At 42.6% G+C, this 20,087-nt stretch overlaps 1 protein-coding gene across 1 annotated transcript in view; it reads left to right on the plus strand.

Moving 5' to 3' along the window:
• Positions 1-251: 251 nt before the first annotated feature.
• Positions 252-20,087, plus strand: part of SLC24A2 (solute carrier family 24 (sodium/potassium/calcium exchanger), member 2) — a 115,262-nt gene continuing 95,426 nt past the window's right edge. The window contains exon 1 of the mRNA XM_015427773.1: positions 252-1,172. Within this exon, the coding sequence (XP_015283259.1) occupies positions 252-1,172 (921 nt within the window). The remainder of the gene's footprint in view (positions 1,173-20,087) is intronic.

Genomic DNA, 20,087 nt, shown 5'->3' on the forward strand with positions numbered 1-20,087 from the left:
TAGTATTTAACTTCTTTTTTTCCACAGGAAAACATATTTTCACATATCAGGTTTCTAACATCTAAACTGATAAAAAATATTTCTCTTTTGCTTTTTAAGCACAACCAATGTATACGCTCCCCATGAAGCATAAAAACCCTTCATTCTGAAGAAGGTCACCGAAACACCTATTACTTTAACTCTGAAGGAATGACAGAACAACCTCTGTGACTCTAAATCCTTGGGCCACAGTGACACAGGAAGGACGTACAATGGCTCAGTGTAAAAACCATGTTGTTAGTTCGCTTGAGGAAAGGTGTGTGCAAGACCCAGCCTTTGACTGTAAGAAGCGTCAAAATGTTAGGAAAAAACTGAGACTGATACGAATAACAGGACTTCTCCTGGGAATTATGGCCATTAGCACACTCTCTCTTTCAGTTAGTGCCTTTTTTGAGCTGGAATCTTATAGCAGCGAAATGACAAACAATCTAGTTAGCCAAAAGTTAACGCAAATGCATCAAAGAATTCTTTTGAACATTCAGGACCAGAGTCAAAATGGCACTCTAGATCCACCTTTTTTTATGAAACTTGATCAGAATGTTTCTGAACATTCCAAGGGAGAATATCCGGAAGATCTTTTTACTCTTGAACAAAGAAGACAGGGTGCTGTACTCCTACACATTTGTGGAATGATTTACATGTTCATAGCCTTAGCCCTTGTCTGTGATGAGTTCTTTGTTCCGTCACTGACAGTCATCACGGAAAAACTGGAAATTTCTGATGATGTGGCTGGAGCAACGTTCATGGCCGCTGGTGGCTCGGCCCCAGAGCTCTTTACTTCTCTGATAGGCGTCTTTATATCTCACAGCAATGTTGGCATTGGGACAATAGTTGGATCTGCAGTATTTAATATTCTGTTTGTTATTGGAATGTGTGCTTTGTTTTCTAAAGAGGTACTTCACCTTACTTGGTGGCCACTGTTTCGGGATGTGAGTTTTTACATCATGGACTTGATATTGCTAATCATCTTCTTTTTGGATAACGCAATTATGTGGTGGGAAAGCTTAACACTTCTGAGTGCTTATATTACTTATGTGACTTTCATGAAATTCAACGTACAAGTTGAAGAACAGGTGAGAAGGCTGTTAACCAGGAACAAAGTGGAGAAAGTAACAACAAACTCTGATGGAAAGGTTAGTTTCAAAACATGTTTTAAAAAGTCACCTTTGAAACTTTACTGTTCTTTATTTGTGTCGTAAATATACCAAGTAGATCTCCTAGAAAACCTCACATAGTGGTGATCATAAACACACGTTACATATTTATTTTGTATGTTATTTTGTATACATATTTATGATGAGCTATAGCTCTGTACATAAAATATATGGAAATTTTGAACCCTTGAACAAAACGCATGGTGTTTTGGAAAAGAAATTTGGAAGAGGGGGGGAATGTACAGTGTATACTTAGTTCTAAAGTTACTTACTACTTTAATGTCAAATACATAATACCACATCATACTCCACTGTTATGAAATGTAAAGGTATAAATGACTTCATTTTAACCAAACACTAGTCACCGATGTACCCAGTGTTAGGCATGGCATTCATTTACAGTACTTCATCATTTTAACAGTTGGTTGTGGGGGCATGCAGGGGAGTGGAAGAAACAGTCAACATAGTAGGAAGCACAAGAAACTTTATTAGAACTGTCTTAGAAACAGTTTACCCTCCATATAGCATTGTTTGGAAATAGAAGAAAAACACATTTTGAAAGAACTCTGAAAATAAACACCTCTAGGGCTGTGATCACTCTGACGACTTGGCGCAGTATGGTGCCGCCTCTAATTGAACCGGGTTAAAGTGTAGTGGGATATATCAGCCACACAGTACACCCTGCTGTGGGTTACCCACGGAAACATCCCGTTGTAAAGCCTCCATATTATTGTGGTGCCTCAGCCATGGAGTGCACTGCAAAAAAAATAAATCCAAACACCATGTGTGTGCGCATGCACATGCAAGCGTACATAGGCAAGTCTTTAAAAAAACCGCCTTTGTAGCAGCAGAACGGATCTGCAGGTTCACAGTGCCAAATCCGTTCTGCGTGCACTTCCCCATGTTCAGACATCCGGCCATGCGCAATGAATGTGCGGGGAAACAAAAACACCACTTCAGAGGTGGTGGCTTTTTAACCCGGCTCCAAGTTGTCCTCTGATGGGGTGAGTACACCCGGATAATGCCTGACAGATGTGGCTGTGTGATCCTGCTGGTTTAATCCGTTTGTAAAATGTGCCAGTCTGAACACAGCCTACCACTAAGAACAGAAATAGGCAATTGTTTTTTAAGGAACTGAAAGTGCTTTGAGAGTGTCCTGCTGGATAATAGTACGGTTACTGTCAATTGCACATTATCTTATGTAGTTATACAGTTAATTAGTAAGCATTTTAGAAGAAGGATAAGAGTTGGATTTATACCCTGCCTGCCACTTGAAGTCTCAGAGCGATTTACAATCTCCTTCCCTTCCTCTCCCCACAACAGACACTCCGTGGGGTAGGTGGAGCTGAGAGAGCTCTGAGAGAACAGTTCTGAGAGAACTGTGACTGACCCAAGGTAGGATTTCCATTCGCCCAGTGGGTGCGAGGGATTCCCCCAATTTTGTGGGCTGCTGCCCGCTGCCAGCCAGCTGGCTGATGGGAGGAAATCCCCCCCAAAACAGCGGCGTTGTATGCGACGTGTCTGTGTCACCTGGAAATGACGTTGGCATGTCACGGCTGATGCTCTAGATTTTGGGCAAAACTCTGTAGCTTGATGCCGATTTTACCATAGAGTTTTGTCCAAAATCCAGAGCATCACCCCTGATGTCGCTGACATCACTTTCAAGTGATGCAGGCACATTGAGTGCGACATCACTTCCTGCTCCTGGAAAGTCCCCCCCCACCAGCGGGCAAAAGGGACCTGGCAACCTTAACCCAAGGTCACCGAGCTAGCCGCATGTGGTAGAGTGTGGAATCAAACCCAGTTCTCCAGATTAGAGTCCACCGCTCTTAACCACTCCACCAAACTGGCTTTATTTTAGGGAATAAAGGATAGCAAGAACAATATTGCTGTTTATATCCCACTTTGCAATGCAAACCCACAGCAGCTTACAGTACTGCTTTCCCCTCTTCCATTTTATCCTCACAATAGCAACTGTGTGAAGTGGACTTAGGCTGAGAGACAATGACTGGCCCACAGTCACCCAGTGAGTTTTTGTGGATGTTTGGTGATTTGAACTTGGGTCTTCCCAATCCGAGTCTGACATTTTAACCACTCTACTTTAAAGCTTTGTCTTAAACATTAATTCATTCTAAAAGAGAAATCATTTCATGGGGATATTTTCCCTTTTCCCCCTTCCACTGGACTTCAGCATCTCTAATGAGACATGAGATGCCTAGTCCATACCCAGTGTGAACTCTGTGTGTGTGTGTGTTAAGTGCTGTCAAGTTGCTTCAGACTTATGGCAACCCTATGAATTAATGTCTTCCAGAATGTCCTATCATTAACAACCTTGCTCACCTCTTGCAAACTGAAGTTTGGAATCTGTATACATGCCTTAAAACATATTCCAGGGTCCACTTCCAAGTGGTTGGGTTCCATAGGTATGAACCAATTTGGAAAGAGTTGTTTATCAGTAGAAAGTTGGAAAACTTATTGCTCTAACTCATCACTGGTTTAGATAGTTTTAATTTTCCAGCCAATATGGAATCTCAAGTGATCTGGCAGTCTCTTAGAGATAGGAAAGCATTCTCTATTGTATGAAGATTAGTGTCCTAAAATGCTTTTTGTTTGCATTTATGTGCCCAAGACATACAGTTTTCTGCATCCTAAAGATACTCAAATGCATTGTGATTGGTGCTCTTCTGAAGTTGGTAGGCATTGCATGTACATGGATGGTTACATCTTTTTCTTTTTTAATAACTTACGGTGTTTGTGATTATGATCACCAAAACACATTATAATTTGCTGTTCTGTCTATGTCAAAGCTGTGGTGGCTCAAGTGTTTAAGACGCTGAACTGCAGGCTGTGGAAGGTCAGTAGTTCAGCAGTTCGAGACCCGAGTGTGCCACATGACGGAGTCTCTAATTCCAGCTCCTGCCAACCTAGCAGTTCGAAAGCAAGAAATTGCAAGTAGATAAATAGGTTCAGTGGGAAGGTAACAGTGTTCCATGTGCCTTGGTGTTTAGTCATGCTGGCCACATGACCACGGAAACGTCTTCGGACAGCGCTGGCTCTTCGGCTTTGAAACAGAGATGAGCACCGCGACCCTAGAGTCGGATTCGACTGGCTTGCGAGCAAGGGAACCTTTACCTTTACTTTACATGTTGAAGGAAGCATAGCCCGCCTATTGCCCATGATGCAAGAATTGATGATGTGCCATAGGAATGGTTTATTCCCTTCCTTCCCCTTAGTAAATCAGCTCACTGTCCTTCTCTCTCCCCCTTAAGGATGAGTTAACATTTTTCCAGACATTTACAGTTAAATGATATTGGAAGTAGAATTAACTGTGTTATGCTCTATGTTGGCACTGGTCTTAAATGTGATGGGGAGAATTCATTATAAGGAAGTGAACTGCTAGGGAGAGAGGATAGATATTCAGCCTGTCTCTGGTTCCTTAACCATGATTAAAGGATGGGCTATATTTTATTTTAATATTTACATAATTAAATGTCATTACCTCCCCCCCCCCATGGCTCAAGGCAGCTTACATAACGAAGCATCAAACAGCAATAAAACCCCAAAATCCCTTCTGATGTAATAAAATGCCTGCAAACCTATACTCCATGAAGAGCTCTGCTGAATGAAATGTCTTACAGTGCTCCCTAAAAGCTTCTAAGGAATGTGCTCCCCTCACTTCCATATAAACTGTGCATCACTGTTTTTGTGACTGTATGAACAATATACTTAAGGTACATTTGTAGTCTCTGTGAAACTTAATGCGTGTTTCTACTCCGAACCTAAAGAAGGTCTCCCTTCAGTGGAGCCCAGAATATTATGCAGCTTTAACCAGGGGTGGGGCTATCCACCGTGTTATGCAACAGCTGTGCTCTCATAGCCTCCAAAGTATTGCAGTGTAAAAATTATCACACTTCATACAGTGGCTGAGCACTGCTGCCATGTAACTGCTGCTTGGGACTGCAAGGACAGAAATTTCGTATTTCCAAGTGCAAAACATTGTTGTTTTCAGTGCCTGGAAGAAGTGATATTCTGTAGTAGAAGCAAAATATTGAAGGAGACGGTCAAACCATATTCAACCAGTGTGCCTGCATTCACACAAAACTGGTCGCATAGAACATCCTCAGCCATCTAAGGAATTTTTCCTTTGTAAACCTGAGCAGTGTACCAGGGACGTGTGGGTTTTGTTTCGTGTTTTGTTTTGCCTTCTGATGAAATGCATTGCACGTCTATTTGCACAAGCCATATCAATCAATTTCTTTGGTTACCACCTTTCAGAAATGCGCTTGCTCTCTTTGCAGCATGCTGTGGTCTGTCTGGATCATGGAAGCAAACCTGCAGGGAGCTTAGGGGGGTGGATTGTCCTGGTTTAGCACAGGGTTTTATACTAGAAATATCTATTTTTTCCATAATATTCTGCAATATTCTGTATTCCATTAATTAGACACTTACTTTTTGTTCTCATAATGAGAGCTTTAGAGTACTTCTGCTGCATTTAGAGACATGCCTTAAAGTTTTGCTTTAGTTTACAGAGTATCTTGCTAAAAGCACTCAACATTATATGATAATCCCAATAGCACATAGATGCTGGTTTCTCAAGGCATGGAGCTTAGAAGCATTGTGGAGACAACATTCTTGGTCTTTGTTGGAGGAGATGCCTCATGTTACAGCATTTTATTATTGGCTGCTGGTTCTATGCCATTGTTATACATTATAGTATTGCTGCACTCTACTCCAAAGTATCAAATGCAGAGGAATGTATTTCATTTCCCCCCTCCGTGCTGTTTCCTTATTATAGACACCCATTTAAGCTCATTAAACATAGAATAAACAAATTTCTGTGACAAGGGTTGTCCTAGACTATGATATGCAAGACTGATTAGGTAACTCATACAGTTTCACTGTTCTCTCTCTCTAGATATGCAAAAATGAGCTCTCAGATTGTTAAGGCTAAAATTGTTAAGCTGGAAAGTGGTCAGCCAAGGAAACTGTTGTCCATGGTATTTATCTTTAAGACTTCGTGTTGTAATCTGACAGCAGGTCAAAGGAGTTCTGAAAGACCTAAATAAAGAACCAGAGGGCTAAAGGGTTATCCTAGCAACAAATCCCCAATCCCAAACAATGAAAATGTACACAGTCCCAGTTACACGAAAAACTTTTTGAGTCTCAAAATGTTCTGTGTACTATGTCAGCTGTTTCTGCCGTTTAACTATTGGTAGTAGAATTGTTGTTAGAAAGAGTCCTTTGTTTTTCGGATTAGAAGGAGTTTGAGTATTGCGCACTGCAGGGGATGTGCTTGCTAATTAGGTGAAACAGGTTGCCAAGGCTGTTGGCTGGATCCAGTGATATGGCGGCACAAGGAATGCAAATCTTGTTCTTCTTTCCCCAGCAAACCTTTTATGACCTCTACAAACTGGTAGTAGCCACAAGGTATAGGCAACTGTGCTGAGAAGGAACAGTGAAGGAGCAAAATCACCTGCTAAAGAGAAAGGGTCTCCAATCATGAATCAGTGCTCTGACATACAGTTGATGTATGCGTAGGCTCTTTTAAAATGTGAATGTGAATATGGCTGTGCACAGAGTGGCTGGGGCCTGTAGGCACAAGCCTAATGTGCATGCAGTGTGTACAGTCTTTTTATGTGTTCATTTTATGAGTTTATTCAAGTGAACTCACAATGGAGAAAGTATCTCCCAGTTGCCCGAAGCATACATTGGCATCAGATGAGTACTGTTCCAGTACTTTGCAGGTAATGGTCTCTTGTCCATTCCTATTCTCCTTCTCCAGCTCTTTGCCTAATAGTAAAATACTATAATTTGAGCCCATTTTGCAGCTAGTGCATGCTTTTAAAATTACCTTTGTTATGTATAATAGCACAACTTCTGGAAGGATTGTGTTCTAATAAATACAATATGGCCGTGGTCACATGGTCATTTTGATCGGGTTTCACCGCTGTTCCCTCTCGCATGTAAATTTGCCGATCAGACACCGGCATCTGTCTCCCGCACCAAAGTGGGCTCACTCACGTAATCCTCCCGGTTCCCTAGCGAGTTTTCCATCACCTGGAAAATCAAGTACTTTCTGGATATTTGTGCCTTGAATCCGCAATGTCACCAATCTGGACAACCATCTCTTGCAATGATCGCAATTAGGTCGTCTGAACGTCCTTCTCACGATGTGTGTCCCCCCCCCCCAGCTTCCACCGTTGTGCGCAAGAGCTATCCTGCACTGAATATATTCATTGCCTGAACGTTCAAGCGTACATAGACTTCTTCCTCGCCTCTCTCCTGCCCCCCCAATCGGTCCCTGGATTTCCTTCTTTCAGAGGTTTCCAGCTAGGCTCCTCTTGCTGACTGGCTTCCTTCTCTGCCAGGTCTGATTCATCCCGCCCTATGAAAGAACCTCCACCTGGAAATCTGCCCTGCAGACGCCTGGTCAATCGCCATAGGACAGCCCCTCCCCCTCTGCAGTGGGCTCAAAGCAAAGTGGGGGGGTGCAATGCCTCCAGTAGAGGAGCGTTCTGAAGGCGGACGGGCAGGCACTTTCATCCTGGTTCTCTTCCCTTGCTCCCTGGTGCTGCATGTTCCCTCTTCACCTCACCTGGGCTGGAGTAGGTGTGCCTGGCCGAACCCAGAGCTCACCTCCCCCAGCACTGGCTCTTCCGGAGCAGACTGGCTGGGGGGAGAGACACTCACAAGCTTGGCAACTTTACTGTGACCCCCCCCTCTTCATTGGATAATCAGTGCTATATTGCCTCTGTCCATGGAAGCTCCACTGAGCATTCATGGCTAATAGATTGGATAATCAGTGCTATACTGTCTCTGTCCATGGAAGCTCCACTGAGCATTCACGGCTAACAGACTGGATAATCAGTGCTATACTGTCTCTGTCCATGGAAGCTCCACTGAGCATTCACGGCTAACAGTTGCTATCTGGACGGTGCCTGAAGCCTCGTCGCATGATACAAGCAGTTTGGGGAGGGATGTGTGATCATCCCAACCAGCGAAAAATATCCCCAATCAAAAATATAGTGGGAACAAATTGCTATAGGCTTGCTGTGTGACCATAGCCTATGACTACTAGGAATATGACAGATAAGCAAACTGTATCAGCTAAATAGCCCATTTTAACATCTGCACACTAGATTCAAGAGCACTCAAAGGAGAGGAGAACCCAGGAGGGAAGGAAAAGGAAGCTTTTATGTCTTTCATACCACTTAGCTTTGTTTTAAGCTTTAGAAAGCCTGGGTTATTAACTGTACTTTAATTTGTAGAAGAGCTGGGTTCTTGCAGCATAATTTGCTTTTACCTGTCATGTTCAGCTCTTGCAAAATTGTCTTTCACATCTGGAAAATGTCAATAAGGGTAAAATAATATTGCACATCTGGTAAACACATCAGAATGAATGCAAACTGGAAATTCAGGCATTAGAGTAGCTTTAATACCTCAATGTGTATATCTTTCCAAGTGACAAAATTGGCATATCTGCCATTTGGCTATTGCCAAATGATCTCATCATCACCATGTACTGAGTGACAACTAAAGAAGCCAAGTGTGGGTGGCACTACGAGGTTGTTACAAAATGGCATCATCTTTACTGACAACATGTTCTTAATAAACAAGTTATGAAGAAGCCATTTACAAAATCACTTTGCAGAGTCTTACCTTTGTAAGCATTTCAGAATAATATAGTTTGAGATACTTTTGCTTGTGTCAAAGAAATATGGAGACCTTTTTTGTTGTTGAAAGTATGTTTTCAGTAGTAATGCAATATATGGTAGTCATGTCAAAGTGGCAGTATAGTGATTTCACTACAAAAAAATCTGTTTTTGAATGATGTGCAATTAAGGGAATGTTTCAGGTATTTGTAGACCACTGTTTACTGTGATGCTGTATTCAGGGGTCGTTTCGTAGAAAAAGAGCTAGGGGAACTCATTAGCATAACTCATTAGCATATGCCACACACCCTGACATCACCGGAAGTGTGTCATAAGGCCACACACCCTGCCCCCAAGGGTCCCGGCCACCGCCGGCCTTGCAGCTCCACTGCCGAGCCCCATGAGGGGCCTGGCGGTGGACCTGCAAGGCCGGCGGGAGTGCAAGGAAGCCCCGCAAAGGCCCTCCCTGGCCCCAGGCAGGCAGGGGTGGGGAGAGGCAGGGAGGAAGCAACTTACCCTCCCTCTTCTCCTGCCTCCTCCTGGCTGAATGAGGGCCGGAAGCGGGGCGGCCGGAAGCAGGGGCGGGGCTTCATCATGTGCTCCGCCCCCCGTACCTCCCCCGGGGGAACTGCGATCCCCCCCGAAATGACCTCTGGCTGTATTTACCTTTTGTGGCAGATAACAAGGTCTACTGTATGATATCTCACATTAAAAATCTTTGTTGCTACATACTAACATAGCTACTCAACTGGAATTAGTTCACGTGTGTCTGAATTTCCACAGTGTAAATATGCTGTCTAATACAAGCTGGAGAGTTTATGTAAGAGAGTCAAAGTTTTAGTCAATTGTTCTTTCAATGAAGGCTGAAAACTGGGAGTTTTAAAGGTCTAAATTAATGCCTTATTTCTTAACTTCTGAAAAGGTTTTAAGAGAATCATTGTAATAAAGAACACAATTAATTGATGTTGGTATTGTCCTGATTTGCATTTGACCATCCCCAGTTTACAATACTCTGAAGTAAATTATGTGAAAAACTCACTTTATTCTGAATATGACTCTATAGGAAAGATGGCTCCACGTGGGAAAACACACACAGAAAGATGGGAGAGGGAAATGACATTTCGACCTTTGAAATGTAACATAAGCAATACCTGGTAACACATTTGATGAATTTACCAGCAGAAAAGTTGCACTAGGGTTGAAAATGCAATGCTATACTGTTCTAAAATAAAAGTGAGTGCCATTTAGATCTGTTTTTAATGGATAAATTAGTAAAGAGCATTCTGAAAGTACTGGAGCATGCTTTATCCTTCAGCCATGGGTTCTGCATTTTTCCCAGAACACTTTAGAAAATGCTGTTTAACAAAATGGATTGGGGTTAATTTGTAATTTGTAAAGCACAGATATATAGTGTGTGTATGTGATATGTATAATATACACACACTGTAATTGAACAACTGTGCAAATGTGGGGCTGTATGGGAAAGCACAGTGACTATATATCTTTCTCATATGGCTTTCAGTCATTCTACAAAATTCCTGTACTTGTTTCTTTTTGCATGGCATGTCTGTGTGTCCATATATTTGTATTTTGACCACCGCTTCTCTTGCCCAGTATAAGAATGTAAGCTATTTTCCTCTACTCATCTAAAATGTAAAATTTCTTATTTTTTCATCTCATCATTAGCACACATGTATGATGCTAAGATGTTACAGTATCTATCTACCTTTTATGCTGCATGATGGAATCAACTTTTTATATAGAGAGGAAATTGTTGATCTGAAAAAGTTACCTTGTGGAAACTGCAGGGCTATTTTTGGGCAGGAACGCACAGGAACGGAGTTCCGGCTGGCTTCCAAGTTGGCCACGCCCAGCAGGAACTCATTAGCATAACAGGCCACACCCAACAGCAGAAACTCATTAGGATTGGCTACATTAGGGGTGTGTGGCCTGACATGCAAAGGAGTTCCTGCTACAAAAAAAGCCCTGGGTTTTGACAACAATCAAGGTAAACAGAATAAGAAGCAAAAGGTGGGTGTGGCTGGATAACCACACTTCTGGTAACATGGGGGTGTGGCCTAATGTGCTAATGAGCTGTGCTGTCAGGGGTGTGGCCTAATATGCTAATTGGTTTCTGCTGTTGGGTGTGGCCTATTATGCTAATGAGTTCCTGCTGGGCTTTTTCTACAAAAAAAGCCCTGGGAAACTGTATAATTTGTCCCCATTCCATTGCAGCTTTTCCCACATGGGCTATTTTGGATGAATGCCTTCTCCATGATAGTGTGGTGGTAAAAAAGGTGCACTTGGTTTTTATTCAGTTGTGAACTCTGCTGGGTGACCTTTAATATTGTAAGCTTTCAGTTTGATATATTTTGCAGGATTGTTGTGCATAAAAATGAAATTACAATGCTAAAAGGCTCAAGTAAAATTTTTGAATTTTCCTGTGACCCAATATGGCTACCTCTGCCATTTAAATCCTAGAGATGAATCTTGCCTTAGTTGCCTGGAAGTCATTTTCCAAATATACACTGAGTACTGTGAGAACGGGATCAATTCCTATGTCTTTTTAGGGTTAAACATGTCCTGTCTGTTCGTGTTTTGACTCTAGCGTGGTCTAAGGCTCTGGCTTCACATTACATCCAAAGCAGCTTAGAAGTATCTCTACTACAGCGTGAACTTAGCTGAAACTGAAAGTGTTCTCTGGCAATTTTATAGGGATATTAAATGCTGACAAACTTTTCTAAATGTCCCTCTTCCTCAAAATAATTGATCTGTAATGGTTGTTTGTATTGATCTGCCACTAATCAATCATTTATCTACTTTGAGCTCTCTCTTACTTTATGTTACTTTAAATGGTTAAGCCATAAAGAGCTATGACCTTGTGTCTCTCTCTTAAGGTGAGGTGTGGGAATAGGCTTAAAAGACTGTCTTTCTGACATTAGTAGCTTTATAAATGAACAAATGCTTACATTTGGGGGGGGGATAGTCAAATCATTTATGTTCCTAGACATATTTAAAGCAGTTTGGTTGTTGTTGTCATTGGAGAAATAGATGCATTTCTGCCAGTAACTGAAGCTTCAGTGGCAGATGTGCTCAATAAAATTAATATTAAATTATGCTCATAATGCTGCTTTATTTAGTGCTTACTCTTCTGAGATAAGTCTAAAATAAAATTAGCAGCAACATATATTACATAATGATCTAATGTCAGCACTTCACACACACCCCAGCCCATGTGGTATCTCAGGTTAGCCTGAAACTAAACATATCCCTAGAGATGTAAAATTTCCAGAAATTTTGAAGCTACAATGGTGTGTGTGTGGAAATTTGGGGGAAATTTAACTAACCTATCAAGCCTAAAATATTTTTACTGATTTAACAATATAAAATACATTGTTTATAATTGGCTAGCATAAAAATTGTATTCTTGAAAATGTGTATATGTCCCGAGGACGGGACTTCCCCCCCCAAGTCCCGAGGACGGGACTTCCAACCCCCAGAGCCAAAGACGCCGGGCCCCACGCAGAGCCGGGACGGCGAACCGCGGCTCCCTCCCGACTTACCTAAGTGGCTGGAGGGGCCGAGGGAGGCAGCGGGGATGGCGCGACGGGGGAGACGCCCGCAGCTATGGCCCCGATCACAAAGGGAGCTGGGTCAGGCGGGGAGGGCGGTGGCTGCGCGGGCCCAGGCTCCCACGGGGAGAAAGGTGGGGCCGACAAGATGGGCAGGAACGCCCCAGCCCCCAGCTTCATCCGGGCCCTGGAGGAGGCAGCAAGTCAGGAGCAAAGGAACGAGGGCCAGACGGCCGCGCCGGGCCACAGGCCCAGTGCAAGAGCCCACCCATGGAGCTGAGCCCAGCGGTCATGGGTAGCAGAGGCAAGAGAGGGTCTTGTAAGGGGGCGTGGCCCTAGGAGGAGGAGGGTGCCAGGGGGAGCAGGGCATCATGGGAACCAGGGGGGGGAGATATAAGGGTGGAAACGGAGGAGGCTAGGGATGACTCCTGGATGAACGGCTGCCCAGAGAGAGAGAGAGAGAGAGAGAGAGAGAGAGAGTCATACAGTAGGGACGGGAATGAAGGGACTGGTGAGGTAACCGCCCTCCCCCGTCCAGGTGTCTGAGGCCAGCATGCTCCTGGAGGAGAAGGAAGGGGACGAGGCGACGTGGCCGCCATTGGCAGGGTTGGGAGCTCAAGTGACGAGGACAGTGAAGGGTCGTCGTCGAGCTCCTGTGACAGTATATGTCTACAGTTTATATGGGAAGATCTATAGACTATTAGCCAGGTGTGGCTGTTATCTGCAGATAGCTAAATTCATGGATCGGGGCCACATGGAGGCTGAAGAGATTTTTCCACACACTTGGCTGACTCCCCAGGTGTGCAGAAAAATATGAAACCAACAAAATTAAAGGAGGGGTTAAATAACACCCCCCCAAAAAACCTACATTTGCTGTCACCTGATGACAGTGGAACCACGCCAGTCCAGCCTGATAGCAACAGCAGAGAATGATGCCAGCAGCTGCTCCAGGCCCACCAGGTATACCAGAAGCTGTGCTGGGCCCCCAGCTGCACTAGCAGCTGCTGCAGCCTGGCCACTATGGTGGAAAAACACTGCACCGGGCCCAGCCGCAGCACAGAAGGACGTTGGCCACCACTCCAGGCCTGGGTGCAGCGGTTTGCCAACAGCCTGCAAACTCAGCAGAAGCAGAGGAGGACACCAGCCACTGCTGTGGGCCCGGGTGTAGAGGATGCTGGCAGCCACTGTGGGGCTGGGCACAGCAGCAAAGGATGCTGGTGGCCGCTGAGTGGTAGGTGGTGGAGCGTTGCCAGCCTCAGTGATAGGGGGGGATATGGAATTCCTCCTCATGAGTGTCCTGCCTCCCCGACTGAGCTGTAAGGTGTGGGAAATTGATAGCATCGCAGGCTCTCACTTATTATTATCTAATGCTATAAGTTTTACTCAAAATGGGTAGGTATTTTATGTGAGACACTCATTCAAAAAGGGGGGGGGTCACAGGAGTTTTTTTGTTCGTTTTTTTGTTTGGTTTTTGATCAGAAAAATAGAAAAATTCCTGAGATTTTTTTCTTGTATACGTTTTGAGTAAGCATTAACATTGCCTTAAGAAGCATTTCACTGATTCTAAAGGAGAAAATATTTCATAGGAGTTCTGTTAGTGCTCCCCATAATTTCAAAATGTTTCCACTGAAAGAACTGAAAAAAGTTCTTGTGGAGGGAGGGGAATGAGACAGTCAGATGCTCTCAACCTAACCTATCTTGCAGGGTTGTCGTGTGGATAAAATGGAGCAGTGGAGATCACTGTAAGCTGCTTTAAAATCTTGTTATTTATTTATTTATTTATTATTTTAATTATCCCGCCTTGCCTGACAAGCAGGCTCAAGGCCGTGTACAATAATAAAGTGAAAAGTATGCAGACGGAGAGTGATTTCAGCTAAGCATACCTTTATTTAGTCAGGAACAAGACACTGGGGCCGGCTCGCAGGCCGGTTTATATTCCCTCAGAATCCACCACCAAAACACACACCCCACTTCCCGATAGGATATTTACAGTAACCGAGAGACCTATTGGCCTCACGGCTTGGGACCTAGCCCACTGATAGGGCCGGCTAGGATCCTTTTGGCCCATTGTCTTTAGGTGTGAAGCTTCAGGTTTGGTCCCGGGGCAAGTCCGGACATGCCCAGCCCTGTCAGGGCTGGATACACTACAAAAATAGATAAAATTCAACAATAAAATATAAAGTGCAAATTGTTCAATTGGACTTTCTGTCAGGTAAGCGTGCAGAGGTTTGACAACTAAACAACATGCCTTGCAGGACACCTGAAGCCAGTGCAGCCCTTTCAGCACAGGGCGGATGTGGTCCCGGCCAGGGAGGCCCATCAGCAGCCTGTCTGCAGCATTCTGCACTCGCTGCAGCTTCCAGATTTGTGACAGAGGCAGCCCCATGTAGAGAGTGTTTAGTAGTCTAACCTCGAGGAGAGAAAGGTGGAGAAAGGTGAAGTAAACAAAATAGTTTTTTAACACACAAAGGCTGAACTGAGAAGTAGAAGCTGCCCTGTCAGTCGCTTTCATTGACCTCCATCTAATGGATCAGGACACTGATTTTGGTCATCCATCTGTACATCAAACCGATTGATGGATGGAACCCTTACTCAACTATTTGCAATACTGGGATGCTTGGAACCTGCCAGCATCATACTCTCCATCTCTATTTGTACCCAGTAGTAAGAGGAATGCCTGTTCCATGTTATTTTTCTGCTATGACAATCTAGGCCACACTCACAGTTGCCTGTTGTCAAGAATGCTCTGCCAAGTGTTTTATCTCACATTAGCCTTAACATATGATGTGTATATTATATATTAAAAGCACAAGAATTTTAGTCAAAGAAGCACTACACTAAATTGTGGCATTCTTTAGAAGAGGACTCAGGGAACAAACTACAGAACTTCTAAACGTATCTTCAGATATATCAGTCCTACTGAAAAATTCATGTCACAGGCTTGATTTAGTAACATTGCTTCCTGCATGGCGCCTCTTCCCAAGCTGTTACTTACATTTATAATACATAGGGGACAATTCCTTCTGCAGTATCTGAAATATTTATTGTGAGACAGAGATCTGTTTTTGAAAAAAGAAATGTATAATCTTTTTACCAAGAAACAAGGTAGAACTGCTGAAGAATCGTTCTTGTAACCTACCCATGTGAGTAAATGGGTGGTATGGATACGTACATTAATGTATAGCATGCAACCTATTGCATCGTAGCAGCTTTACAAGCCAACCTGGAATAGTAGGATGAGTCACTGTCACTATTCCTCAAAGAATTTTCATTACCAGATGCATTCTTGGTGGAGCTGTTTTTTGCTAAAGAGCTTTTAGAAAAATAAATGCCATAGACCAGACCTTGATCCTTGGATTTGTTTAAATTATTTTGATGGACCTTTTTTCAAATATGTTATAAATAACTCATGTAAAGCATTTTGGAAATAGCAAACATTGACATAAATAAGTATATGCATCATTTGTAGAGTTAAGGTTAGTCTGAAATGGAAAAGAAACATTTGAAGGTGAGAAGTCTAAATATATTGAAACAGTTTGTTTTTCATTGGATCCCCTTTGTTCATTGTGCAGAATACAATTTTTGCAAAGCATCTTAAAAGGAAAAAAGCAACATACATTTAGGAGCTTTGCAGGAAGTTGTTATGTGGCACAGCAATATGCTACTTGTGGATGACTCACTTAGACACTATCCTAAATAGAGTGTAAGTGTAGCAGACTGTCTAAGACTTAGCTGTGAACCAAAATGTACCCAGTTCGTTTTACTTAAGCCCTGAACTTCTTAGGTTCCCTTAAAGCAAGATGCTTCCTATGTACACTATGAGGAAAACATGGACCTACCTTAACTGGGATGTTGAATAGATAAAAAGATAATCTGTGCTAAGTGGTTGAACATTCTAAGATGCTACAGAGGCCTCTAGTTTAATATGGCAGTGGAAAGTGGAGCCAATTTATGACAACCCTATAGGGTTTTCAAGGCAAGAGACAAATAGAGCTGCTTTGCTGTTGCCTGCCTTTGCATAGCAACCCTGGACTTCCTGGGTGATCTCCCATCCGAACACTAATCAGGACCAGCCCTGCTTAGCTTCCAAGATCTGATGAGCTAGGGCTTGCTTGGGCCATCCAGATCAGGGCAATGTCAATATATGCTCATGGTATACAGTAGTAGCGAATTGATTCAGTAGTATTAGACTATACGCACATGCCTTGGCAAACCCAATCTCTTAATGATACTATTAGTGGTACTTAACCTGTAGCTTGCAGATAACCACGTTTGCAATTACCATCAAACGCAAGAGTCACATTTGCTTCCATTCCTGGCAGGAAGCCGACTGCTTCTAACAAGCCCTACTGTGGAAGGATGTTGCCCGCTTTCCTGATGCATGTCTCAGGTGCCCACATTGGGGGAATGGTGCTCAGAAAAGTCACATATGGATTCTGAACCACTGAGTATCACTGTTCTACATGAAAACGCAAGCAACTTATTTCACAGCACATAAGGTATAATTATAAAAACTGCTCCTAGGGCACAGGGTCATTTCAATGACTTATACCTTTGCAGTGCTGGCCCTGTTTTATTAATGAAGACTCAATAGCTTTTTTTGCTGTCTCTGAAAAGCAGAACTTCGAGAATGTAATGGCCTATAATGTTGTTACTAAGGCTGCATATTTACTTTTGAATTGCTTCCTCTCTGTGTCTCTGTGCAGAGCAGTGGACAGGCAGAATGGAATAGCACAGCAGCAGCTGGGCCTCTTTTTGCTGACACAGTAAAAGGACACATATAGGTTAACACAAAACATGCAATTCTCTCTTCATAATTGAGAGCACAAAGAGAGGATTGCAGAGCAGCGCTGAATTACAATTGAGACTGCATCACTGATGAAGTACTAAAGCAATGACATTTCTTTTTAAATGGTGTTGCAAATACAGCTCTCTATTTGAGGAGACCAGAGTCCAAACTCTGATGACAAACATTTTTCTCCCATCCCATACAATGAATTGGTTGAAATGATTTATTCTGCCCCTGACAGCACATAGTACTTAAAGCAAGTACAACAGTGGGGATCATGCTGGGGTGTCTTGGAAAAACTGCCAAAGAGACATGAAACTTAATTTTTTTTTTGATGATGATGCTATTAATCCTGTCTCAAGGATCCTAAGCCTTGCACAGAATAGTTTTTTGTTTGTAGGCTACAGGCATTCTGTGGGTGTTCAGGTTGATATTGTGGTTGTGATTCTTCTGTTCTGGTTCTAAATGTCTTTATGCAGTTCTAAATGTTCTTATGCAATGCCTAGTTTTGGGCATATGCTGATCAAAGCCATGTTGAGCCTTCATTGATGGGAGGGAAGGTGTTATACAAATATTTTAACAAATGCAATCAAAACCTTGTTTTATCATACCTTAACAGCAGGGAACATGTCATGATGACAAACATTTTTCTCCCATCCTATACAATGAATTGGTTGAAATGATTAATATGAAGACTGTGGGCTAATTGACATTACTTAGGTATATGCCAAATCTGCCCAAGGCAGCAAAAAGTTTCATAGGTTGAACTAGTGGAAGCTAAAGTCAGAGCCAAAGACAGCTTGCTCAGAGGTAGCTCTGCCAAGGAAAACTGAACTTCCAGTTAAATTCCTTGTTCTTGCAGTAAAACATTGGTTCAGGCTTCATATCAAAACTTAGGCCTGAGACATGGGGGAAAGAAATCAAAGGGGAAATCAAATGGGTTTGTCATGCGAAAGTTAACAAGTCTGACTTGGTACATTTGAATAACAGTGACAAGGAGAGGCATCATTTGGTCACTGAACACACACTTCACTCTTTCTGTTGATGCTTGTTTTATACTTCAGAGAGGGAGCATCCTGTCATAAACTGCTTCTCTTCTGAGCCCTTTGTTGTCACAGATCCATGTCAAGATAACTTTGGTAACCTAAATTTTGGATTGGCTAGAAGGGCCCCATCCGGTCCAAATCTTAGACTTTAAGAAGCTTAGCTTTCAAGTTTTTTAGGGGTTAGTTGGAGCAAGCCAGCTTCAGGTCTCCTGGAGGCAATGGGCCAACCCTGTCATGGGATAGACATGGTGCTGGCACACAAAGAGACTTATCTTTCCTGACTTCACCAAGAAGAGTAACCTATGGTAACTATAATTTAGGGTATAATGTGTAGCTAGAACTTATTATTTAGATTTCTTGTTTTTCCTGCTCATTGCTTTGTTCTTTGGGAAATATTCTTGCATTCTTTAATTAATAAAAAATTAATAAAAAAATACTTTGACTATCTAATTCCAGTACCTTAGACCTACAGCGTCCATCTACTGATTAACTTTTACTGGAAACTCATTCTGCTAGTAACCTACCTTGCAAAGTTGGCATTTCTATTTAGTTCCCAGTAAGGTTAGAAGCTTGCCCCTTGGCTTCTATGTGGGTAGTTCAAGGGGCTGGTGCCAGACTACCGTACTGGTGTGTGGACCCCCCGCCCAGGGTTTTGTGTTTTTGAGCTCTGGCCACCCATAACAAGAATTCCCTGGACCGGGAATTCTTGACAAGCACAAGGTACAAGGAAGAAGGCACATAACCCCTTCACTGGCCTCCTTTTGCCGATGGCAGCTAAAGATGTGCCTATTTAGGCAAGCATTCAGCAGACAGGCTCAGTTTCTCTTTGGATTTTCATGGTGGGTGACAGCTGTTTGCTGCTGATGCTGTTTTATTGGTGTTGTTTTACTATTCGTCTTTATTCTAAGCCACGCGAGACACATTATAGAGAGGTAGGATATACATATTTAAATAAAATCAAGCAAATCATATCATCTGTGTCACCAAACATATATGATTTCAGACCCATTTCCAACATCATCTTTTCCTATTCGTGTTTTCTAATTGTATGAAGAGAAGAAGCCATGGAATTTGTTTTATTTACTTTCTCCCCAATGGGAAGACAAAGTAGCTTATATTGTTCTTTCCTCCTCTGTTTTATCCTCACAACAGCCCTGTTAATCAGATTAGGCAGAGTGTGTGTGACTGGCCAAGATCACCCAGCAAACTTCCATGGCTTAGTGGTTGCTTTTGAAGTTTTATCACACACTGCTCAACTCTGGTCTCATTTTTTTCTTACATGCTACACTGCGAATAAGCTAGGGCAATGTCTGGGGATTAGTTAGTTAGATAATTTATGGGCCATCTCTCCAGAAACCTGCTGAAGAGAGTGCACTAAGTAAAAATCAGTACAATATAATTATTAAAAACAACACAACTTGTTTATTAATATTTAATATTTTAATAAATCATAAATAAACATTTTAATAAACCAAATATTATTACTATTTTAATAAACGGTAAACCAAAAGTAATATTCACAAAACAGTCCTCAAGCTAATATAGACAGTAAAAACAGCTTTTTAAAAATATGGAACCCCTAATTTAAAAGGCTGAGTTTTAGATTACTTGGTTTTAGATTACATGTTTTAATTTTTTCCCACCATAGAGAACATAGAGAACAATGGTGGGGATAGGGGCAACCTGTTTGGGGGCCCGTAGAATTGGACCCCTTGGTTCAATGTTCCTGAAACATGGCAGGTATCTTGAGGAGAGGCTCCAGCAGCTACCCTGTGATTTTGGAGCCTCTCCCTCAAACCCCCTCCCCTCCAGCCCCCAGAATATACCCTATGTTT

The sequence above is a fragment of the Gekko japonicus genome, unplaced genomic scaffold, assembly GCF_001447785.1.
Source record: "Gekko japonicus isolate JY-2015 unplaced genomic scaffold, Gekko_japonicus_V1.1 scaffold487, whole genome shotgun sequence".
NCBI classification, from domain to species: domain Eukaryota; kingdom Metazoa; phylum Chordata; class Lepidosauria; order Squamata; family Gekkonidae; genus Gekko; species Gekko japonicus.